The sequence below is a fragment of the Euprymna scolopes genome, chromosome 24 (genome assembly GCF_053919585.1).
Source record: "Euprymna scolopes isolate OS-2025 chromosome 24, ASM5391958v1, whole genome shotgun sequence".
NCBI lineage: Eukaryota > Metazoa > Mollusca > Cephalopoda > Sepiida > Sepiolidae > Euprymna > Euprymna scolopes.
The window spans coordinates 62,117,644-62,137,685 of record NC_136505.1 but is presented as its reverse complement, the minus strand read 5'-3'; the positions used below and the strand labels follow the sequence as shown (position 1 = coordinate 62,137,685).

Here is a 20,042-nt window from a genome sequence, read left to right as displayed (position 1 = left end):
TTTTTGAGTATTGTCAAGAACCACACCAACAATTAATATACATTGGGCATAAAGTTATTAATGAAGGATATGTACAGCCGTTCATGAATTAGATGGAAATAAATGGAATATTTGAGAGAATAAAAGGGTCACCAGTTAACAAGTGCTAACTAAAAATGGGAACAGTTTTGTAAATGCAAAAACAAAAAACAAAAACGAAATTTATAACAAAACATGTTTATACAAGAAATAAGAATATAAGTTACTTTCAATCACGAAAAGGGTCATTTATGTAAACTTGTTTGGTAACAAAAGTTGAGTACATAGTCACAAGTCAAAATATTTATAATGTGAATAATATGCATATGTAAGTATTTGGCATTGTGTATGTGAGTCAGCCTATCTTTTTCCTATTACTGCATCTATAGCTGTAAATAGCAATTCGCAAGTGCATAAAAATATGTGTATGCGATGTAGAAAGCTGGTATGCAAGTCATTGAGTCGTTTCCACCTCTAGTCAAATGTGCAAAGAGGAATGTTGAGCAGACGTTTGGGATCCTATTCAAGGTGCGGTCAGCTTAATTCTGGAGAAAAATTTGTTGACCGGGTTTTGTAGGAGTTTCCAAGTTGGCACTTGCACGTATGCGTGTTACTTTTGAGGATTAAAATGATTTTCATTATTTGAAGATACTTTGAGTTTATCTGCTCCGTGAAACTTGCTTACTTTTGGAAGTGACGATGAAAATGAAGAAAGAATAACAATTAAGGACATTTGCTTTTTAACCTTGGAATCACTTTGCAAGATACAACCACGTCTCTTTCAACAATGATACACTAATTTCAATGCATCTAAAAAAAATTTAATGCCTTTTTGCAAAACGATTTGTCTTTTGGGCTCAAAATCTGTCTAAATTTTCAATATCACTTTATTAGAGCTAAATGTGGGTACCTGGGCATTCGTTTGAGATATATGAACAACCAATAGTCTCTGGAGGTCAGATTTAGAGTAAAAGAGTGGGCACAGAAGCAATTCAAGATGCAATTTTTATGGTTAGGTGGGGGGGGGGTGCGCAGATCTGGAAAATAAGTTTAGTACAAAAGTAATTTAAAGTATATTGCAAGTAGTTTTATTATTGTAATCGACTTGGCATAGTCTTGGTGAGAACACTTTCTCTTTATTTATTCCTTCAAACGCACCAATAATGCTATATAATTATTGATTGGGTTCAAATTTGGATCCAAATGTGGAAGTTACTATTTTATAAAAACAAAGATTTTTATTTTTGGTACCATCTGTTAGACCTGGAGACGTGTGGAATGATGTTATATGCCATGGTCAAGCCTACTACTGTTTTAGTGTAAAAAAAATAAAACAAAACAAAAGTAATGAAGAACTTACCAATACTAACGCAATGGAAGGGTGCACTTTAAAAAAATTTTTTTTTTACATGGTTGTTGCCATTTGAAATGTTTTTGCTTTTAAGCCTAGCTCAAGTATCACCATTCTTGTTTGAATTGGACCATAATGAACTATGTTAGTTGAGACTTGCAAAGTGAAGCATTTGTAGCACTTGCATGGAATTAGTGTACAAGGTTATGTCGGACAAGAAAATAAATTTGATTCTGACCCCTTTTTTTCTCTTTTGTTAGTTTGCACTTTTTGTTTCTGCTATGTTTTTTTTTTTTTTTTAGTTTCTGTTGAACAGGAATTGCTTGTCTGAAGCGAAAACATAGTTTGGGATAGATATGTCAACGTTATCTTTCTCCTACCCCCATTCGAACCCAGGAAAATATTTGCTTATGCTTAATACATTCCTTATGTAACTGGTCCATAACAATATGCATAGATGTACTGTATTGTACACAGCAACTTTGAAAACAGGCATTTAAAAATAAATCACCCTTTTATTTCATTTTGGATTGCCATTAGAATTTCATTTTTTGGTTAGATTTTGCTTCTGAATAAGTTGAAGTAAATATATATATTAAAGGAATCACCACTTATGAGGATCCTTCAATAAGTTTCCAGACTTTTTCGTATGGGTACTGTTATTGATAGTACACACATGAAACTCTAGTGCTCTTCAAAGTAACCTCCTCCGGCTGTAATGCACTTGCTTTACGGTTCTGACAACTTCTAGATGGTACATGGAAGTTTTCTTGCCATGGGTCATGTCAATAAATGACCCTCTTCACAGCCTCTTGCATCTCAATTGTCTCATAACAGCATCTAAGGTTTCTCTTGAGCTTAGGGAATAGCCAAAAGTCAGAGAAGCAAGGTCTGGACTATAGGGAAGGTGAGGGACTGTCTTGATGCTCATCTTCGTCAAATAGTTTGTGACAAGGATGGAGACAAACTTGGGACAAATCTTTGCATCTTCAGTTCTTCAGAAATAATCGTGTGTACAATTCCTACACTGACATCAAACTGTGCACTTATTGTCTCTATAGACACACAATGGTTCTTATATGAAATTCTTTATTTGGCCAATCAGCTCTGGTGTTCTGACTTCCTTAATCATTCCTTACAAACACCCTGCCTTCCTTGAATCTCCTATGCGACTCAAAAACTGATGCCCGATTCATGTAAGATGGTCCCAAAGCAGTCTGACGCATTCCATACATTTCTGTGGCATTTTTTTCCAAGTTTAAAACAAAATTTTATTGCATATCATTCGTCTAAAGTGTCCTCATACTCAGATTGCATTTTTGAAATTCATCACACACACACACACACACACACACACACACACACACACACACACACACACACACACACACACACACACTGTAATTAACAAGTTTCCAAAACACAAATCGTGTAACCTGATACAAACGACTCCAACTTTATTCTCCACCGAGAGCAATTGCAAAAGTGAATTCTTGTCATCACATAAAAATAAGATTCTATCTTGTAAGTGAAATGCTTTGGGTTTAATCTCTGATGACTAAGCAACTCTCACTAGTGGTTCCTTGTGGATCAACATGATGACTGCTGCAATAATTGGTGATGAAGTGTGTAGATTAATGATTGGACGATGAATACTATGAAGGGATTGGAAATCTCCATATCACCCGCACAAAACAGCCGACCTAGAAAACAATTCTTTCCTTCTTTTTGAATTAGCACAGTGGTCAGAGTACTTGGAAAAATCAATTGTAAAAGTGATATTCTCCTGAAGGTTCAATTCTCAGTGTGGACGACTGAAAAATACAATTGTGAATTACTTTAGATCTCTATGCAGTCATGACTAATGGAACAAGAGCATGCTACCCCCGTAAAGTAGAGTTTTGTTTAAAATTCCTTCCAAAATTCTAGGTTTGATAGGAACATTCCCGGATTTGACAGGAACACTTGGAGGTTACATTGTGAAAATGACACTCATGATGAGAACAATAGTTCAAAGATTCCGAATAATATGAATTCTTGTTTCTTTGTCAGAAACACTCCTCATGGAGTGTCTTGACTAAAGGTCAAGATGGGATAATGGGGTGGGGGCGAGACTTGAAAAGTTTCCATACGATTTAAGTTAAGAATCCTTTTTTAATTCTATATAAACAAAACCGAGTAACAATTGAGACATTTGTCAGGTTTCTCTAACATAGTGTAAAAATAATGTGAACATTTCGGTGAACAACAAAATGAATTTATATTTTTTGTATTTGTTTTATTTTCTGTTCAAACTGGCAATAAAAGATAGTATCGTCTGTTCCAAACTTTAAAAACATTCTCACTTCATTCCCTTCTGAACAATTTACATGATTACAATTAATTGAGCTAAAAATTAAATATAATCAAATATTAAATTTAAGAAAACAGGAAATTAAATTGGCTTTTCATCTTGGGAAATTGAAACGCAAGTAAAATACGTTTTTTTTTAATCGCAAATGTTGGGAATACGTAAATTGTTTTGTGTTACAGATTTTTTTTTTTTTTTTTAATGAGGATTGATAATTTGTATTCAATTATTGGGACTACCATCCTTACATCATTTGTAGACATCTATGCTGACGACACTACCATTTATGGTAGCACATCTAAGACAGTAAACGACCAAGTTCTCTCCAATTCTCTCTCCTCTGATCTTGAGCACGTAGTACAATGGGGTAAGGAGTGGCTGGTTACTTTTAATGCATCTAAAACCAAGCTTCTCTCTTTACATCAACATTCTGATCCACATCTGGCATCAATTGAAATGAATGGCTCTCGTCTTCAGGAGGCCTCAAGTTTTAACAAGCTTCTTGGCTTGACCATTACTCCTGATCTTAAATGGAACACGTACATCAAATCTGTTGCCAAGGCCGCTGGAAAAATGGTGGGAGCTTTCTATCGATCCGGTAAATATCTCACTGCTGATGCTATTCTCTATCTATATAAGAGCCAGGTACGTCCAAGGATGGAATACTGTTGCCACATCTGGGCAGGAGCTGCTAGAAAGGATTTGGCCTGCCTTGATAGAGTTCAAAATAGACTTCGTAGCCTCGTAGGAGATGTCCTTTTCTCTTCCTTGCAACCTCTATCTCACAGAAGAGATGTTGCGAGTTTGTCTCTGATATATCGTTATTTTCATGGAAAGTGTTCGACTGAGCTTCAATCTATGGTCCCCCCTCTCCAAACTTTCACAAGAAACACTCGTCTAGCTGTAAACACTGTCAATAATTCCCCCCACTCTTTATCTGTGTCTAAACCTAAACGTAGATTCCATGAACAAAGCTTCTTTCTTAGAACTGCACGCCTGTGGAATTGTCTTCCGTTTTCCTGCTTTCCGGCTGACTACCATATGGTTGTGTTCAAGTCTAACGTAAATAAGTTCTTGATGAGCCGTTCCATATAAGTTATCAACTTTACCAAATTTTCATTACTAATGATTACTATATTGTCCAATTTCTACTGTACACTCTTTAACCCTTATCCTTGAGTGGCCTCTTGGCCTTGATAATGTGGTGATGCCTATGTAAAAAAAAACAAAAAAAAAAACCTACCATCTTAGATTTTATTTTCACTTTTTGGCCAATATAATTTCCAACCTCTTCAGATGTCTTGTTAAGCTCGGAACCTGTACAGAATTTTGAATCAAACCCTTTTTTTAATCCAGGGAGGTAGCTTGGTCTCATTTCATCAGCCATGACCAAGACTGGAATAATTCGTAATTTATTTTTTCACCAGAACATCTAGTTGCAGTATCCATGGTTACTTGTAGAAGATGCCATTGTCATTTTCTTAACAGAAGAAAGAATTCCCTTTAAATGTTTCTCCTTCCTGAAACAATCTGCCAAAGAACATTATGATGATTCCATATTGAAGTTACCTTGGACAAATATTTAGACGTTATATCGATGCAATATCTAATGCCTTTTTTACATGGCTTGATGCATTTAAAAAAAAAATAAAATTGAAGGTTGCCAACATTGATTGTGAAAATGGTTCTGTGGAAATGACAGGATTCAAACACTTTGAATGGATACTAACAGTGCTATAACTATTAATCCATATTGGAACTGGAAAAATTTAAGCTCGATTTCCAATTTAAAAAAAAACGATTCTTTTAATATTAAAGTTAATTTTCATTACTAGCACTAATTGTAAAATAGATATTTTAAGCTATCAGTAAAACTAAAATTGGTAACTGATTTAGGTGAAAATGGTATGAATAAGAAAGATATAGATTAAAATCTCACAAAAGTTGATAAAGATTCTGTTAGAAATGGAAGTACATAACAATTAAACTACTCGGATGTAAGTGTGACACAGAAAATAACACACGCTATCGTATTAATATACAGATTATATCTACATTTAAAAGTAGATAAAGATTCTCTGTTAGTTCCCCCTGAAATTTTTTTTAGATTTTAGAATCAGAATCTAAGATGGCAGTAAATATTGGAATCGTCCCATCATTAGTTATTGAGGATTTTTTTTTTAAATCGGTACTAGTGCACTTATTGATCTGTGCTGAAATAATAACGTTATTATTTAAAAAGCCATTTTTAACATGGGGAGGGGAGGGTATTTTGTACCTATTCTATATACTTTAACCTTACAATTGAATAAAAAAAAACAAAGTTTTAATTAAACTTGGAAATACGATTTAAAAAATAGCGTGAATCAGTAAGTGCATTAGCGCCAAAAAATTTTTAGTTTTGTTTTAGCAAATGATTTTTAAGGAAATAATTTATTTTGAAAGATGGTTTAAGAAATGTCCAACCCTGGTTGTTTATTTTGAATTCTTTTCTAAACTTGTGTGCAGAGGGCTGCTCTCTTTTCTATTAGTTTCTCTTTTTTTTTTTTCCGGCTTCCATTTTTATTTTCCCAATAGTCTCTAGTCATCAGTTGTTTTTTGCTGTCTCCTTAACAAAAAAAGATAAATGCGCAGTTTGAATGGATGCTGGTTAAGATGTATCCTCACATCTCTATTAAAGGCTTTGTTGTCAGTACGTGATGCTATTATCTGAAATAGCGTTTTCAGTCATTTGTGACATTTGAAAATGAATTCTTATCACTACATGCAAAGATTAAGAGTACATCTTAAGATATTATGTTTCTGAATTTTTGCGATGACGATTGATTATTCATATTTGGATTCTTCGCACTACCATTCTCATCTTCAGTGTTATTCGCACAACATTTCAGTCGATGTAACCTCCAACCTTCTTTAGGTGTATCTTGTTTCTTGAATTGAAAGCCATGTTTAATTTCAGAAGAGTTTCCGAATACCTTCTGTACAAGCCCTGGAGATGAAGAGTTTTCAGTGGGTAGCTGTTCTGTATAAGTCTCGGACTTTAAAATTTTGCAGACGAAGAGCAAAAGATCTTTCTCGTGGTGACATGAAAAATTATGTGCCAGATTCAAGATTTTCATACTACAATTCTATTTCTGATTAATTGCTAGCAGAACGTGGCTCTATTTGATTGGTCAGTTCCTATCGCCAGTGTCTGAGTAGAACCATCAGACTTTCAGTGATCATACCCTCCCATTATATCAAAAATATTGAAACATTGTGGAACTCTGGAATCTGCACAGAATTTAAAATGGAACCCTTTATTTAATTTATGGGGGTAGCATGCTCTTGTTCCATCAGCCATGACTCTGTAGAAATCTTAAGTAAATCCCAATTGTATTTTGACTGTTGCCCGTGCTGAGGAGTAATCTCGAGGAGAATAACTTTATCCACTTCGACATGGGTATTTATTAGTGTGGGGATGATAAATCTGGATTCGAAAAAATCTACAAATTTGGGGGTATCAGAATCAAAAATAATTGGTGCCTATTTTCCGATGCCAAATCGATTCTTCTAATTGTCTTCTTTTTTTTTTTTTTATTTGATTTTGTTTAAAGTAAAATCTTCCATTACTAGTAATAATAAATGTTTATTGATTTTAAAATACCAGTAAAGCTAAAATGTATAGATCATCCTCCACAAGTGTATTATGTTTACGAAAATATCTGCATATTTAACATGTGCTTTTTACAGAAATCGGGGAAAATAACAAATGTTTAGAGATTTATAAAGAATCAAAATCAGGAATTTAGTAAGGAATCGGTAATTCTATCGGAATCGGGGGGGGGGGGGAATATTGGAATCGTCCCACCACTAGTATTTATGTATTCCCGAGTTTGGCGGGATACACCTGAAGATCAGAGATTACATTAACTGAAAGGTTGTGAAAATAACACTCAAGATGAGAAAATAAAAAAGAATACATCTTATATATATATATATATATATATATATATATATATATTTTTTTTTTTTTTTAAATCTAAAAAGATGTTGGTCATTGAAATTGGCACCTCTCAAAGACGCCATTAGAAAAACTATTGATTTCTGACCATTTGCCTTTTTTCAATTTTCGTTTGTTGTTTTTGAGTCAACAGAATCATTGGATTGGTGCTAGGAACCAGGGAAGGGGGGGGGGCATTTTTTTTATATGAAGATGTTGGAGAATCCGATTTCAAAATGTACTTTACCATTGCTAGATATTGCAACTGGAACATTGATCTAATGTGTCTGTTTTAGATTTTGTTTTCAACTCGTTCATTTGCTTGTGCAGCAGCCACCTTTGCTACAGACTCTGCCAGTACCCCTACCCTGGTCATGTGGTGGGTGGTTTCTATATCTGTTGCAATCTACGCCTCTAACTCTCTTCCTTCAATCTATTTCAGACGTGACTCGTCTCGTCAAAATCTTCTGTTTCATTCTCATAACAAAAGCTTTTTTTCTTTCCTATAATCAAAACACTGAATATGTTTAAACGCTGCATTACTACGACACGTTCACTAAATACTTGGATGCATGCTATACTTTCATTTTACTTCCATAAGTTTGTAATAGTTGCGGTATTACATAATCACAATGACACCAGTTCCTGTTAGATCACCGAAGTTAAGCAACATTGAGCCTGGTCAGTACTAAATGGGTGATCATTTAGGGATACCAGGTGTTGTATACGAGAATTATCTGCTTCTCCCAGCATTGTTTCCCGTCTTCCTGGGTTTCTTGTTGCCATTGAACCCAAGCAATACCGATCCAGAAAAAGGTTCAGTTGGTGATTGGGCTACCCTTGTTCGTGATAATCTCCTTACAAGCACCCTTACAGGGGAAAGTTCCATTGTCATGATAGAATGTATAGAATTGTTCAATAGAAATGTTGATACTTATGCAGAGTACGAACTGTGTTGAAATGTTATTTAGAAACCCATTCTTAACATGGGGGGGGGTGAGAAGTGGGGCTTTATAACTACTCTGTACTTTCACCTAACAATTTAAGAAACAAGATACTGTAAAAATTGAACTTAATCTGAAAATCTTATCTAAAAAAAACAATAAAAAAATAAACAGCGTTGTCTGTATTTTATCTAAGTATTAAAATATTTTTGGCATCATGTACAGCAAAAATGTAACCTTTCATTCCGCGGATGTTGTAAAAATGGATCATGTATAGTTATTCAGATCCTGAGCCTTAGACGTTTATATAAAAACAAGACCAAGAAAGATGGTCAAAATCCATTCCTTCGATCTGCTAGTTTCAAACTGGACTCCGACCGACAGAGCACCAGCATAAACATGCTTGGTTCAGTCTATGAAAGAATAAAAAATATGCGACTAGATGTTGCATATTTTGCTAAGATATCCATCCAAGAAGGTAATGTCTGGGAGGATGGTAAGATCAAAACATATCTACTCTGCCTCAAAGAGAAGGTAATGCCATGGAAGGTAATCTGACAAGAGAACAGTTTTCTATAGTACACCACACAAAAAGGTAATCCTTGGGGAAAATGGCAGCAGAACTGATTCTGTACAATTTTTCTCCTGAACTTAGCATTAAAAGGTAGTACTATAGTACACTAATAAGTATAAATTCCTCCCTTTTCTTATTTTCAAATTAAAAGCCTTGTACCTAGCCCCCCCCCCCTTTGCAGGGACACAAGTGAAATCAAGGCAATTTTGTTGCCTTAAAACGGTGCAACATCAACTTTGTGACAGTTGTCTTCAACAAACTGGGCTGACTGTGCATCAGAGGGGCCAACAGTCAAATCAATTGTGGCTGACACCAGCTACACTGCCGGCAAACTTTATAACAATACAATTCAATTTCAGACAAAAAAGAAGGTTCACTATATGGAATAGTAAGTAAACATAAAAATGGGTTAGTAAAAATAATAGTATAGACACATCTGTTAAGAAAACCGATATTTCTGTTTAAATAATCTTAATCGTTGTAGAGTGGCTTTATTGAAAACAAACAAATGACTTCCTCTCTTTTCATATTCTATCCAATTACACCCCCCCCTTTATGGCTAACACAAACGCCAAACTCTTGCGCTTTTTTACTCTTACATCCTTTCACTCCTTCATTTACTTTCTGTTCAGATTAGCTTCAACTTTTTGCTGTATAAATGCGTATATTTATTTTCCAATAAATCAATACTGGATTCACGTTGTTTAACACTATTGGAATATCAGTTAACATTAGACATCTATTTTTGTTTGTTTCCATGTTTATCCACTAATTCAGACTAAACATTCCGTATTTCTGTATGCTTTCTCTGTGGTTGGGGTCATGAATTGCTTATTGCAACCCTATGCAGACCAGTAACCTCCCACCTCAAACTAAGCCACCTGGAATTCGTGGACAGCAACCTCTCATTCCTTAGGATCTTGATGGCTCAGCCATTAGGATATTATCCTTTTTCCTCTTTAGCTTTTACTTCAGCTAAATGGGAAGTTGGAGAGGCCTGATCCAATCAATCCACTAGCCACTACATTATGCCCTAGTATCTATAAGTTCAGCTCCAATCGTATTATTCAATCCAATTGTTAAAAAAAAAAATGAAAACTTTTTTTCTCGCCAAGTATATGCTAGAAGATTGTGGTTGAGGGCCGATCATTTTGAAAACAGATTACAAGCTAAAGAGTGATGTTCCCAATCTCCATGTGAACTTTCTAAGAAGTATGTATTCTGAGAGCGATTGTGGTTCAGAAGTATAAACGATTATCTTACCTATAGAATTACATTTGACACAATTGGCTTAGTGGGGGATGCCCTTTTCTCTACCCTGCAACCTCTCTTCCACAGAAGAGACGTTGTGAGCCTATCCTTGTTTTATCGTTATTTCCATGGTAGGTGCTCGTCTGAACTCCAATCTCTGGTCCCCCCTCGCCAATCTTTCATGAAAAACACCCGTCTAGCTGAATCCACTGTGAAAAATTTCCCCCACTCTTTATCTGTGCCTAAATCAAAACGTAGATTCCATGAACAAAGCTTCTTTCTTAGAACTGTACGCCTGTGGAACTCTGTTCCGTCTGCCTGATTCCCACCTGACTACAACTTGGATGTCTTCAAGTCCAACGTTAACAAATTCCTAATGAACCGCCCCCTTAAGTAAACACTTCATCAAATCTCCACACTAATGTACTGTATTTGCAATAACCCTTATCCCTGAGTGGCTTCCGGGCCTTGATAAGTGACCACCGTGTAAAAAAAAAAAAAAAAAAAAAAAAAATCTATAGGTGGTTGATATGCTGTAAAATAAAATGCATCAAACTCTCTCTCTCTCTCACACACACACACACACACACACGCACATATAGGGTGCCCCCCCCCTCAAACTGAATTGATCAAATACAAGATGGAATAACAGAAGCAGTAAACTAGTAAAAAAAGATTTCAGAACATCTAGAATAGCCCTACCAAAGTCATCATGAGTTGCTACATCACCGAGAAGCGGATACTTATCATAGTGGTACTTTTGGTTGAATTCAAATTTCAAATCCGTCAGTTCTTTTTGGCCATCCTGTATATATAATATAACAACTGTGCCACTGCTGAACACTTTACTAACCAACATTCTTGTCCCTGATCCCAATTTTGAAAACTCCAAGTAGACAACACTTTTCTTCTTGAACATACTATTAGCAAGCAAAGACTTCATACATTAGAAACTCTAATAATTAAAACAAAAATTAAACATTAACAAAATTTCAATGCCAGTGATAAAATTCTTAAATGCTTTTAAAAGTAATATAGAACCTATTAATATAGTTACTAATATGACTTCCTGAAAAAATATGAGCAAAAACACCTCCAATAAATATTCGAACATATTTACTGAAAATGGATCTGGTTAGATCTGAAAGTACTCTGGAAAAAAGGAATTCTGGCAGTTACATCAACTAGTTTTTGCCAGAAACAAAACTCGTTAAAAAACTAGAAAAGATCAGAACTAAAGTATAGACAAGAATCATCTATTTAATGAAACCTGCTTAAAACAAAAAATGCTGCCTAAATACCTACATAATCTATATAATTATAAAACTCAAATGACCTTGTAACGATGTATGTAACCCACTTTCCAGTTTACGACATCCAGTTGCGCATGCGTGCATGACCTGCGCACTGAAATATTAACGTTATTATTTTGAAATTATTATTTAACATGGGAAGAGTGGGGTTTAAAATAACTTAAATGTAATACAGAAATGAACGATGTAAAAAAAAAAAAAAAGCAGATATATCAAAATTTGAATTTAACTATAATAAGTATTATGGTATCTGTTCAGTGCACATTTACCTATAAGTATGGCCAACCACTTATAATTCAGTAACTGTAATTTTTTTTTTCAAAAATAATCAATTATAATAAACAGAACGACTCATAGAAATCTATTCTTTTTTCATTTTAATATACTTTCATAGAAATGTTTCTGTTATGTCAAAAAAAAACTATTTTCTTTACGGCACAAGTGTCACGCTCATACATAAATTCCACAGCTAATATAACATACTGACCCAAGGGGTCACGAGTAGTCTTCTATATATATAAAAGGCAAAATGTGTGCGACCATTTCGTTTATGTCTTCAAAAGGCTTTTCGAGCACACGCTCCCGGGTTCGTTACTATCGCTTACAACTGTTTATATGGGTCCTATATCATAATATGTAGGATTTGGGAACGCGGGTCGTCTCTAGATTTATTTACGTCGACTTTTATGAGATTCGCGCTATTTCGCTTTGTCCCCGGTTCGTCCTGCATTTAAGTATAAATACAGTGAAAAACGTTGGGTTCTCGGCTTTTGCTCTGCTTCCTCCCCCCTTCCCACCATCATCTGGGGTGAAGTGAAAACTAAAAATAACGATCGCGCGATAACCTCATTTAGCTTTATAAGCTTTAACTTAACATGCTAATCAATTACTCTCACTCGTGGTCGAGACCGTTAAGTGGTTGGCATTGGTTTCCATGTCAAAGCTTCCGGGTTCAATCCCTCCTCCCGACCAAACGTTTTTTTTTTTTATTACTTCACTTATTCTTTAGTTTACCCCCCCCCCCATACACAGGTGTATTTATGCCATTTTTTTTCTGTTTTGGTTTTGGATTTTTTTTTTACATTGTCTTTTTTATAATATTTAAGCAGGATTATTAATTACCCCCCCCCCCTCCATACACACACCTACAAACACCCGGGCAACGCCGGGTACCCCCCCCCCCCCGCTAGTCTTCTATATTGATAAGTTTTGTGTTACATAAGACATTGTGATTAGTAAAAAAAAGAAAAAATGTCTAACATTAACTGGAGGGTCGAATTGCAATGAAACTATTCCCAGTGGAAGTGGCATTTTGCTTTTGTCTTTTGTGGACTTCTGAGCACTGACAATGGCTGTACTAAGGAAAATTCAAGTGCATATATCGTGAAGTTATATAAGTACAGGGGTTACATATATGTCTGACTGGTGATCATCTAGCGATTAAATGGACAGTTATTTCATTTATCAATGAATATGAGACACTTTGTTTATAAAAAGAAAGACTTGTTTATGTTACGATATATTTAATATACACACTTCAACACAATGACGGTGGTGGTGGGGATTCGTAGTAGGGGTGGTCGCAAACTGTCAATTTGTTTCCCGCATCTGTCCATCTCTCTGACTATCTGCTGTTGCTTTGTTTAGCTCCTCTTTTTATTGATATCTCTTCGACCTCTTAACCTATTTCCTCGACAGCTTGTTATTGCACTTTTTGCTGGTTTTGACCATAACCGATTGACGTCATGGATCCAGGTCGCTACAAGTCCAGGGATTCCATTGTTTATTTTCGTTTGCCTAGATATAGCTTAGGTCGCCTTTCCTGGGACCGACACATTGTTCTTTTCCTGCTTGCCTGGATGCAGCCTAAGTCACATTTCCTGGAATTTCCATTGTTCTTCCTGCTTGCCTGGACATTAGTTCGCTCGCACCTTTCTTTAACACAGGCTGAAACAATTGTTTGCTTCAATGATCAATAAAATAATTTTGTCGAATGAGTTCCTTGTAAAGAAAAAATAGTTATAAATTAATATATACACACACAGACAGGGTGGGTCTTATATTTAGTATAATAGATTTTGGATAAAATCAAACTGGAAGTTTCAGGTTATTGAATTTTTCAGATCGGGATTGATAATTTGTATTATTTTGACTATTCTCATCTTCAGTGTTATTTTCACATTTTGACTTTGTTGTCGAACTTGGAAATCTGCACAGGATTTCAAATGCAACTTTATTTAATCCACACGAATAGCATGCTCTCTTTCTGTCACCCGTGACTATAGAAATCTGAAGTAATCTGCAATTTCATTTGGAATGTTGCCAACAATGATGATTGAATATTCAACCCCCAGAACTGAATTTCATCAAGAATATCCATTATACCATGCGCCTTAGTGCCGAGGACGTATCAGTGCTACAAGTTTGTCTGAGCACATTTCATTAAAATACTTGTGAAATATTAGTGATGGGACAGTGGTTAGAGCTTGGTTAACCGTGTGGGCCCATTAAATTGGAGACTCTTTTTTGGATTCCATCCAATAGATTAGTGGTTGATGTACTGATCCATATGTGACCATATTCTGCAAAACATGGTTCTCAGTTATCTTCAAAACCATCCTCAGATGCAAATCTCAAAAGTATATGTAGCTATTGCAACCCCAAGTGCATTGTAAATTCTTAGTTTCAAAGCATAGCACAATCTTTGTTTTCATCAATACTACAGTTTTGCTTTCGGTTTCGATTCTAGCTGATGGCACCCAAATACTTTTTTTTTTTTTTTTTTTTTTTACTTTTGAAATCACGACTCTATAATATATACGAAATCTGGACAAATTAAAATATATTTTAGCGTATTTTATGACCGGGCAAAGCCAGGTGCCCCCTCCTCACTAGTATAGTAAAAAGATAAAAAAAACAAAAAACAATTTGTTCACTCTGATATAAAAAGGAACTTTTGAATCAAGGCTATTCAATCTCATCATCCCCTGATTTGTTTCCACGATCGACAATGAATATGAATTCAACTCTTGTTGATAATGGTTTCACAAACTTGGATATTAATGAATAGATTTGATTAAAAAAAAAAAAAAAATTTAGATGAAAAAAATTTCAAATGAAATATCAGCACCTGTTTTTGTCATGAAATGATTTGTTGGAAAAATGTAGAAAATTATGTGGTAGAGTTGGCCATGTTTGGATGCATCTGACTGAAATTGAATACAAAAAGGGTTCCTATATTTCAAGGAAAACAACGTTTTCATTAAAATGTACATGAACTTTATTTAAAGAGAATACTGAAATATAGTTAGTTGGTAAGCTGTCTGGCTTTTGTAAATAATAGAATGTGGTACTCTGGACGCTTCTAGCAAAGGGCGAAAACAGGATAGAATGTTTTGTGATGAAATTTACTCTGGAACTAAATTCTTTTGTGCCAACTTTCTGAGTGTGAATTGTCTATGCAGAGGTGTCCTCACGCCTACAGTTATTTGTCTAGACAGAACTGCATATGTGCCAAGCTCCATCACAACTCTACATAACACACAGTATTGTGCATACATATTAACAAAATTGCTCTATTGTACAACTGCTGCATTTTATTTTCACCAATGACATAATATGTATGAACAAAATGAACATTTTTAAAACTAACGACCTGAATTGTTTTTTGTCATTTTTGCTTTTCATCTAGTTTACAATTTTCAGTGATACTTTTGTATTTTTTTTTATTTTATTTATATCTGCTTGCAAATGTGTTGAGAATAATTTATAAACAGAAGTATTTCCATAATGGATATGCGAATTTTACTTATTAAAAATAAGTGGCTTTTAAATTCCTACAGATTGAGCTAATTAATCTAATAGCAACCCATCATTATAAATAGGTCAAACTAACATTTCCTCTATTCAAGTAATTACTTCTATAAATTATTTCAAACATGTGAGAAGATATGGAGAAAAAAACAAAACAAAAACAAAAAACACTTGACCTCTGAAAAGTGAAAACGAGGCTAAATGAAAACTGCAAATGACTTGACAGAAATTGTTGCCCAACCTCAGTTTGACGTAAGGCTAACACTCATATTACTAGTACCTCTGCTTGGTTAGCTTCATGTTTTTTTTGATTGCTTTTATAAGTATGAGTAACGTGAGCTCTTGGAAAGCAGGTGACTGATGTAATATGGAAGCAAACAGAAATAATTCTGTTCATGGTTTTGTATTTTGTTGTGCTGAGCAGAAGTTACCTTTGTGTACAATGGTCAGGACAATCGTCCAGTATGGGCACTGCTCGGACAGAAAGAAACTGCAACCTACTGTCTGAACAACTGTAAAGAAAGCTATGGCAATACATCTGCCTCTTTAATTTGAAACAGCGTGAATAGGGTTCTGAATCGGAACACATTGCTTGGTAGAGATGAGCAACAATTCATGAATGCCTTGAGAGATGAATGGAGAGATAGCCTTGAATGAATATCATTGTTTACGTATCATTGTATCATTGTTTACGTATCGTTGTTTACGTATCGTTGTTTACGTATCATTGTTTACGTATCATTGTTTACGTATCGTTGTTTACGTATCGTTGTTTACGTATCGTTGTTTACATATCAAATTTTGTTTTGAAAATTTTAATTTTGTATGAAGAAGGCATTAAAAAATCTTGAAAAGTTCCTGAGAATGTACATTGAAAATCTTTACAAAATTTGTTGAAGAAGGACAGAAAACTAGTCATGTAATACACATTTTTAACTTTTCTATTTTCTCATGTTCTGAGCAATTATTTTATAAGTTTTTAATAAATCTTATAGAAAAAAACGATAAAAGTTAACCATTATTATTTGAGTGCTAATTATGCCTAAAATTTGGGGCAGATTAGTTTAATAGTTTTTTAATTATTTAAAAAAAATTTTTTTTTTTTATAATGGAAATCGCTCCAAACCGTTCATAAAGCCGCTTGATGTAAACAGCTAAAAAAATACTACTTAAAGGTTTAAAACCATGAGGGATACCGTGATTAAAAATCGTGATGGATAGATTCTGACGAGGAAAGCGATTCTTCCCTCTTTACCAAATTCTTTGCTCGTAGAATGTAGTTACTAAAAGAAAATAAGGGAAGCGAGTTACAAGACTGACAAAGGTAAACCCAAGGTCCACTTTCTACTCCTTTCTTGGTCTGTCAAGCTAAAATTTGAAATATCGTCTTTGTTTTGTTTTCTTTACTTTCAAACTAAAGTTTTAAGTATCATTTTCATTTAAATGGGCAAATAAAAATCAACATTGTATACATGGATGCGAATGTTATCATTTGATTTGAAGGTGTCTGATGTAAAAAAAATTTAGTAGAACGTTGATTCAGAGTTGAAATCTATTTTTGATTTGAATATTTCTGCTTTCCCTTTCAGGTTTCTCAAACCGTCAGTGAAGATGATGCATTGATCAATCGTAAACTTCCGAAAGAACTTCTTTTAAGGTAAGTCTATATTTGTTGCTGACAATGGATCAAGCATGCTCTTCACAAATTCCTCGTGCGTTCGTAGGTTTAGTAACAACTCTACTCTTTTTATCCTGAACTCATCAGTTGATAGCTTTCACTTTTTTTTATCTGTTCGATCAAGCATAATTAGACTCGTTTATTTGGGTCTTTTATTTAACCTTTGACGCATCCTTTTTTTTCCTCTAAAGAGGTCAAACCGGTTAAATATGGTAACAAGGCTGATACTTTATGTATCAGCCTGCAATCTTAACCTTTATTGGTCCCCTGACAAAAGGAAGGTGGACCTGTGAACTCACTCTCGTCCGTTCATCTGTCCACACTTTTCTCAATAACTACGCCTCGGAATAAAAAATTTTTTTTGCACAAACATTAAACATGATCTGAGTAAAAAAAAAAAAGTAACGGAACGGATTTTCTAGGAAAACTCCAGTTGTTCCCCTAGGGGTGCCTTTCGGGTTAAAATGGCTAAAATTGACACTCTTGTGCTTATTAAAAAAATTGATGCCTTAGATTTTTATAAAACTTTCTGAAAAGTTGTAACCAACTGATATCTATATAACTTTGTTTGTCTATACTTTGCGTGATTCTTGGGTGCGCCCCAGTGCTCTTTTAGGGCTAATAAAAACACTCCATTTTTGAGATTTTACTATATTTGTCCAACATTTTCTGTGTAGTTTTTAGTAGTTTTGCATGGTGCTGAACTCAAATTTATGTTTAGGCCTTGGGGACTTTTGGGACTAAATGGGGGGGGTGCAAATGATGGACTTATTCATTTTTTTTTTTTTTTTTTTTTTTGCATGGTGCAGAACTCAAATTTACATATATTAAGGCCTAAAACTGCACTGTTTGTTCATTTTCACCAGGATTTGACATTCCCTGGGGACTTTTGGGGCTAAATGGGGGGCAGAGAATGCTGAACTTAGTCATCTTGCTTAAAGAAACATTTACTTAATGTTTTAGTAACGAATTCTGTATGTTTTGTAGACTTGGCATTTCCATAATTTTTTACTTTTGAGTTTGAAATAGCATTTTCATTGCAAAACTTTCAGAATGAATGGATAAGTCTTCAGAAATAAACATGCAATTTTATATATAAGTTTTGCATATGAATTACAAAACATCTAATATTTCTCTAAAACCTCTGGATTTGATCGAAGAGTCTAAAACTTGCTGCTATGGTTTCAAATGATCTGAAATAACAGCAAGGGTAGACTTGATTCTAAATATTTCCTCCCCGCTTTTAGAAATAGGGTATGATTATGGATATCTCCAGTATCAAATAATCCTTATACACTGAAATTTACTTTATGTATGAAAACTAAAGAAGGAGGATATAACATGAGAAATATTTGGAATAGTTTCCATTTGCTGTTATTTCAGATTATTTGAAACCATAGCAAGTTTAATGTCCCCTTCATCAAGACCAGAGGTTTGGGGGAAATATCAGATATTTTGTAATTCATATGCAAAACTACGAAAACAAACGATTATGATTGAAACATGTTATTACTATAAGAAAGTGCCAAATATTCAACCTTAAGGGACAATGTCACATAGCCCACTACACAATTCAGGTCATTAGCTTTTCAACCAGCCTTTATTTGTTAAATTCTGATCAATAGTAGCTGAGATTTGGAACTTAGATTACTAAGGTGTGTGTGTATAATATATATATATATATATATATATATATATATATATATATATATATATATATAATCTCATAAATTAGTAAATTAAATTCTATGTGAAATGGTTAAATTTCAAACCTAGAATTTTTATTAAATGCAAGACAAAGAATACAATTCAAAAAGTATATATCCTTGACCTATAGGTTTTTGATGTCTACCCATCTCCTCCTCTGAGAAAACATACCTCTCTCTCTCTCTCTATATATATATATATATATATATACACACACACACACACACACACACACACTCATATCTGTAGTTCTATAGGATGAAACTACATGAAAATTTGCAAGCTTTTTGAAGATTATAATCCTATTCTATGGTTAAAATAAATATTTTCAAAACCATAAAATATGCCCAAATTTGCCTACATTTGTATATATAGTGTCTTGACAAGCCAGCTTTAGTTTTGCTGCTTCGGGATGAATTTTGCTTAGTTTTTTTTGTACACACACACATATATTATAAAAATACCGGTCCCAGGGCGGGTAGTTATTTTTTCCCAACTGAACGAATTTGCACCATTTTTGTCCCCTTACAAGGATTAAAACCAGGCTTTAATTCTACTAAACCTTGTGTCTATAATCCTTATAAGTTTAATCAAAATACATTGGGATTTTGATTTTATAAAATGTCTAACATTTAAGTGTTAAGAAGAAATTGAAATTCAAAGAATTTTGCTCAATTGGTATCTAATGACTAGGGATTAAATTTAATACAAATCTGAAATATTTCAATTTTCAAATGGTAAGTTGTACCCATATTATACCCCTAAGCACTCCATTTAAAATACTCCAGAAACTGAAGATTAGAGTATACAAGGTGGACGCCCAGCATTGCTCGGTCGTACAATATGCTTAAAAAATGATATTTTAATTTATTCAGATTGCGTATGTATTATTATTAAATCAATCCTCTATTGAATATTATATTATATGGGAAATAATTTGCCTGGTGGGCTAATTCGCCAGACAAAAATAAAATAATTATGATAATGTGGTTCATCCAATTCCATCTGTTTGTTTAAAAATCACATTAACTAATATTTGGGCTTGATGATCAGTGCCCTGG

At 34.2% G+C, this 20,042-nt stretch overlaps 1 protein-coding gene across 7 annotated transcripts in view; it reads left to right on the top strand.

The window, feature by feature from the left end:
* LOC145246744 (F-box/LRR-repeat protein 2-like) overlaps window positions 1–20,042 on the top strand; it is a 423,804-nt gene that overhangs the window by 342,377 nt on the left and 61,385 nt on the right. For all 7 annotated transcript variants that reach the window (XM_080108504.1, XM_080108506.1, XM_080108508.1 and 4 more), the window contains one exon: window positions 17,186–17,253. In XM_080108504.1, coding sequence (XP_079964630.1) covers window positions 17,186–17,253 — 68 coding nt within the window. The remainder of the gene's footprint in view (window positions 1–17,185; window positions 17,254–20,042) is intronic.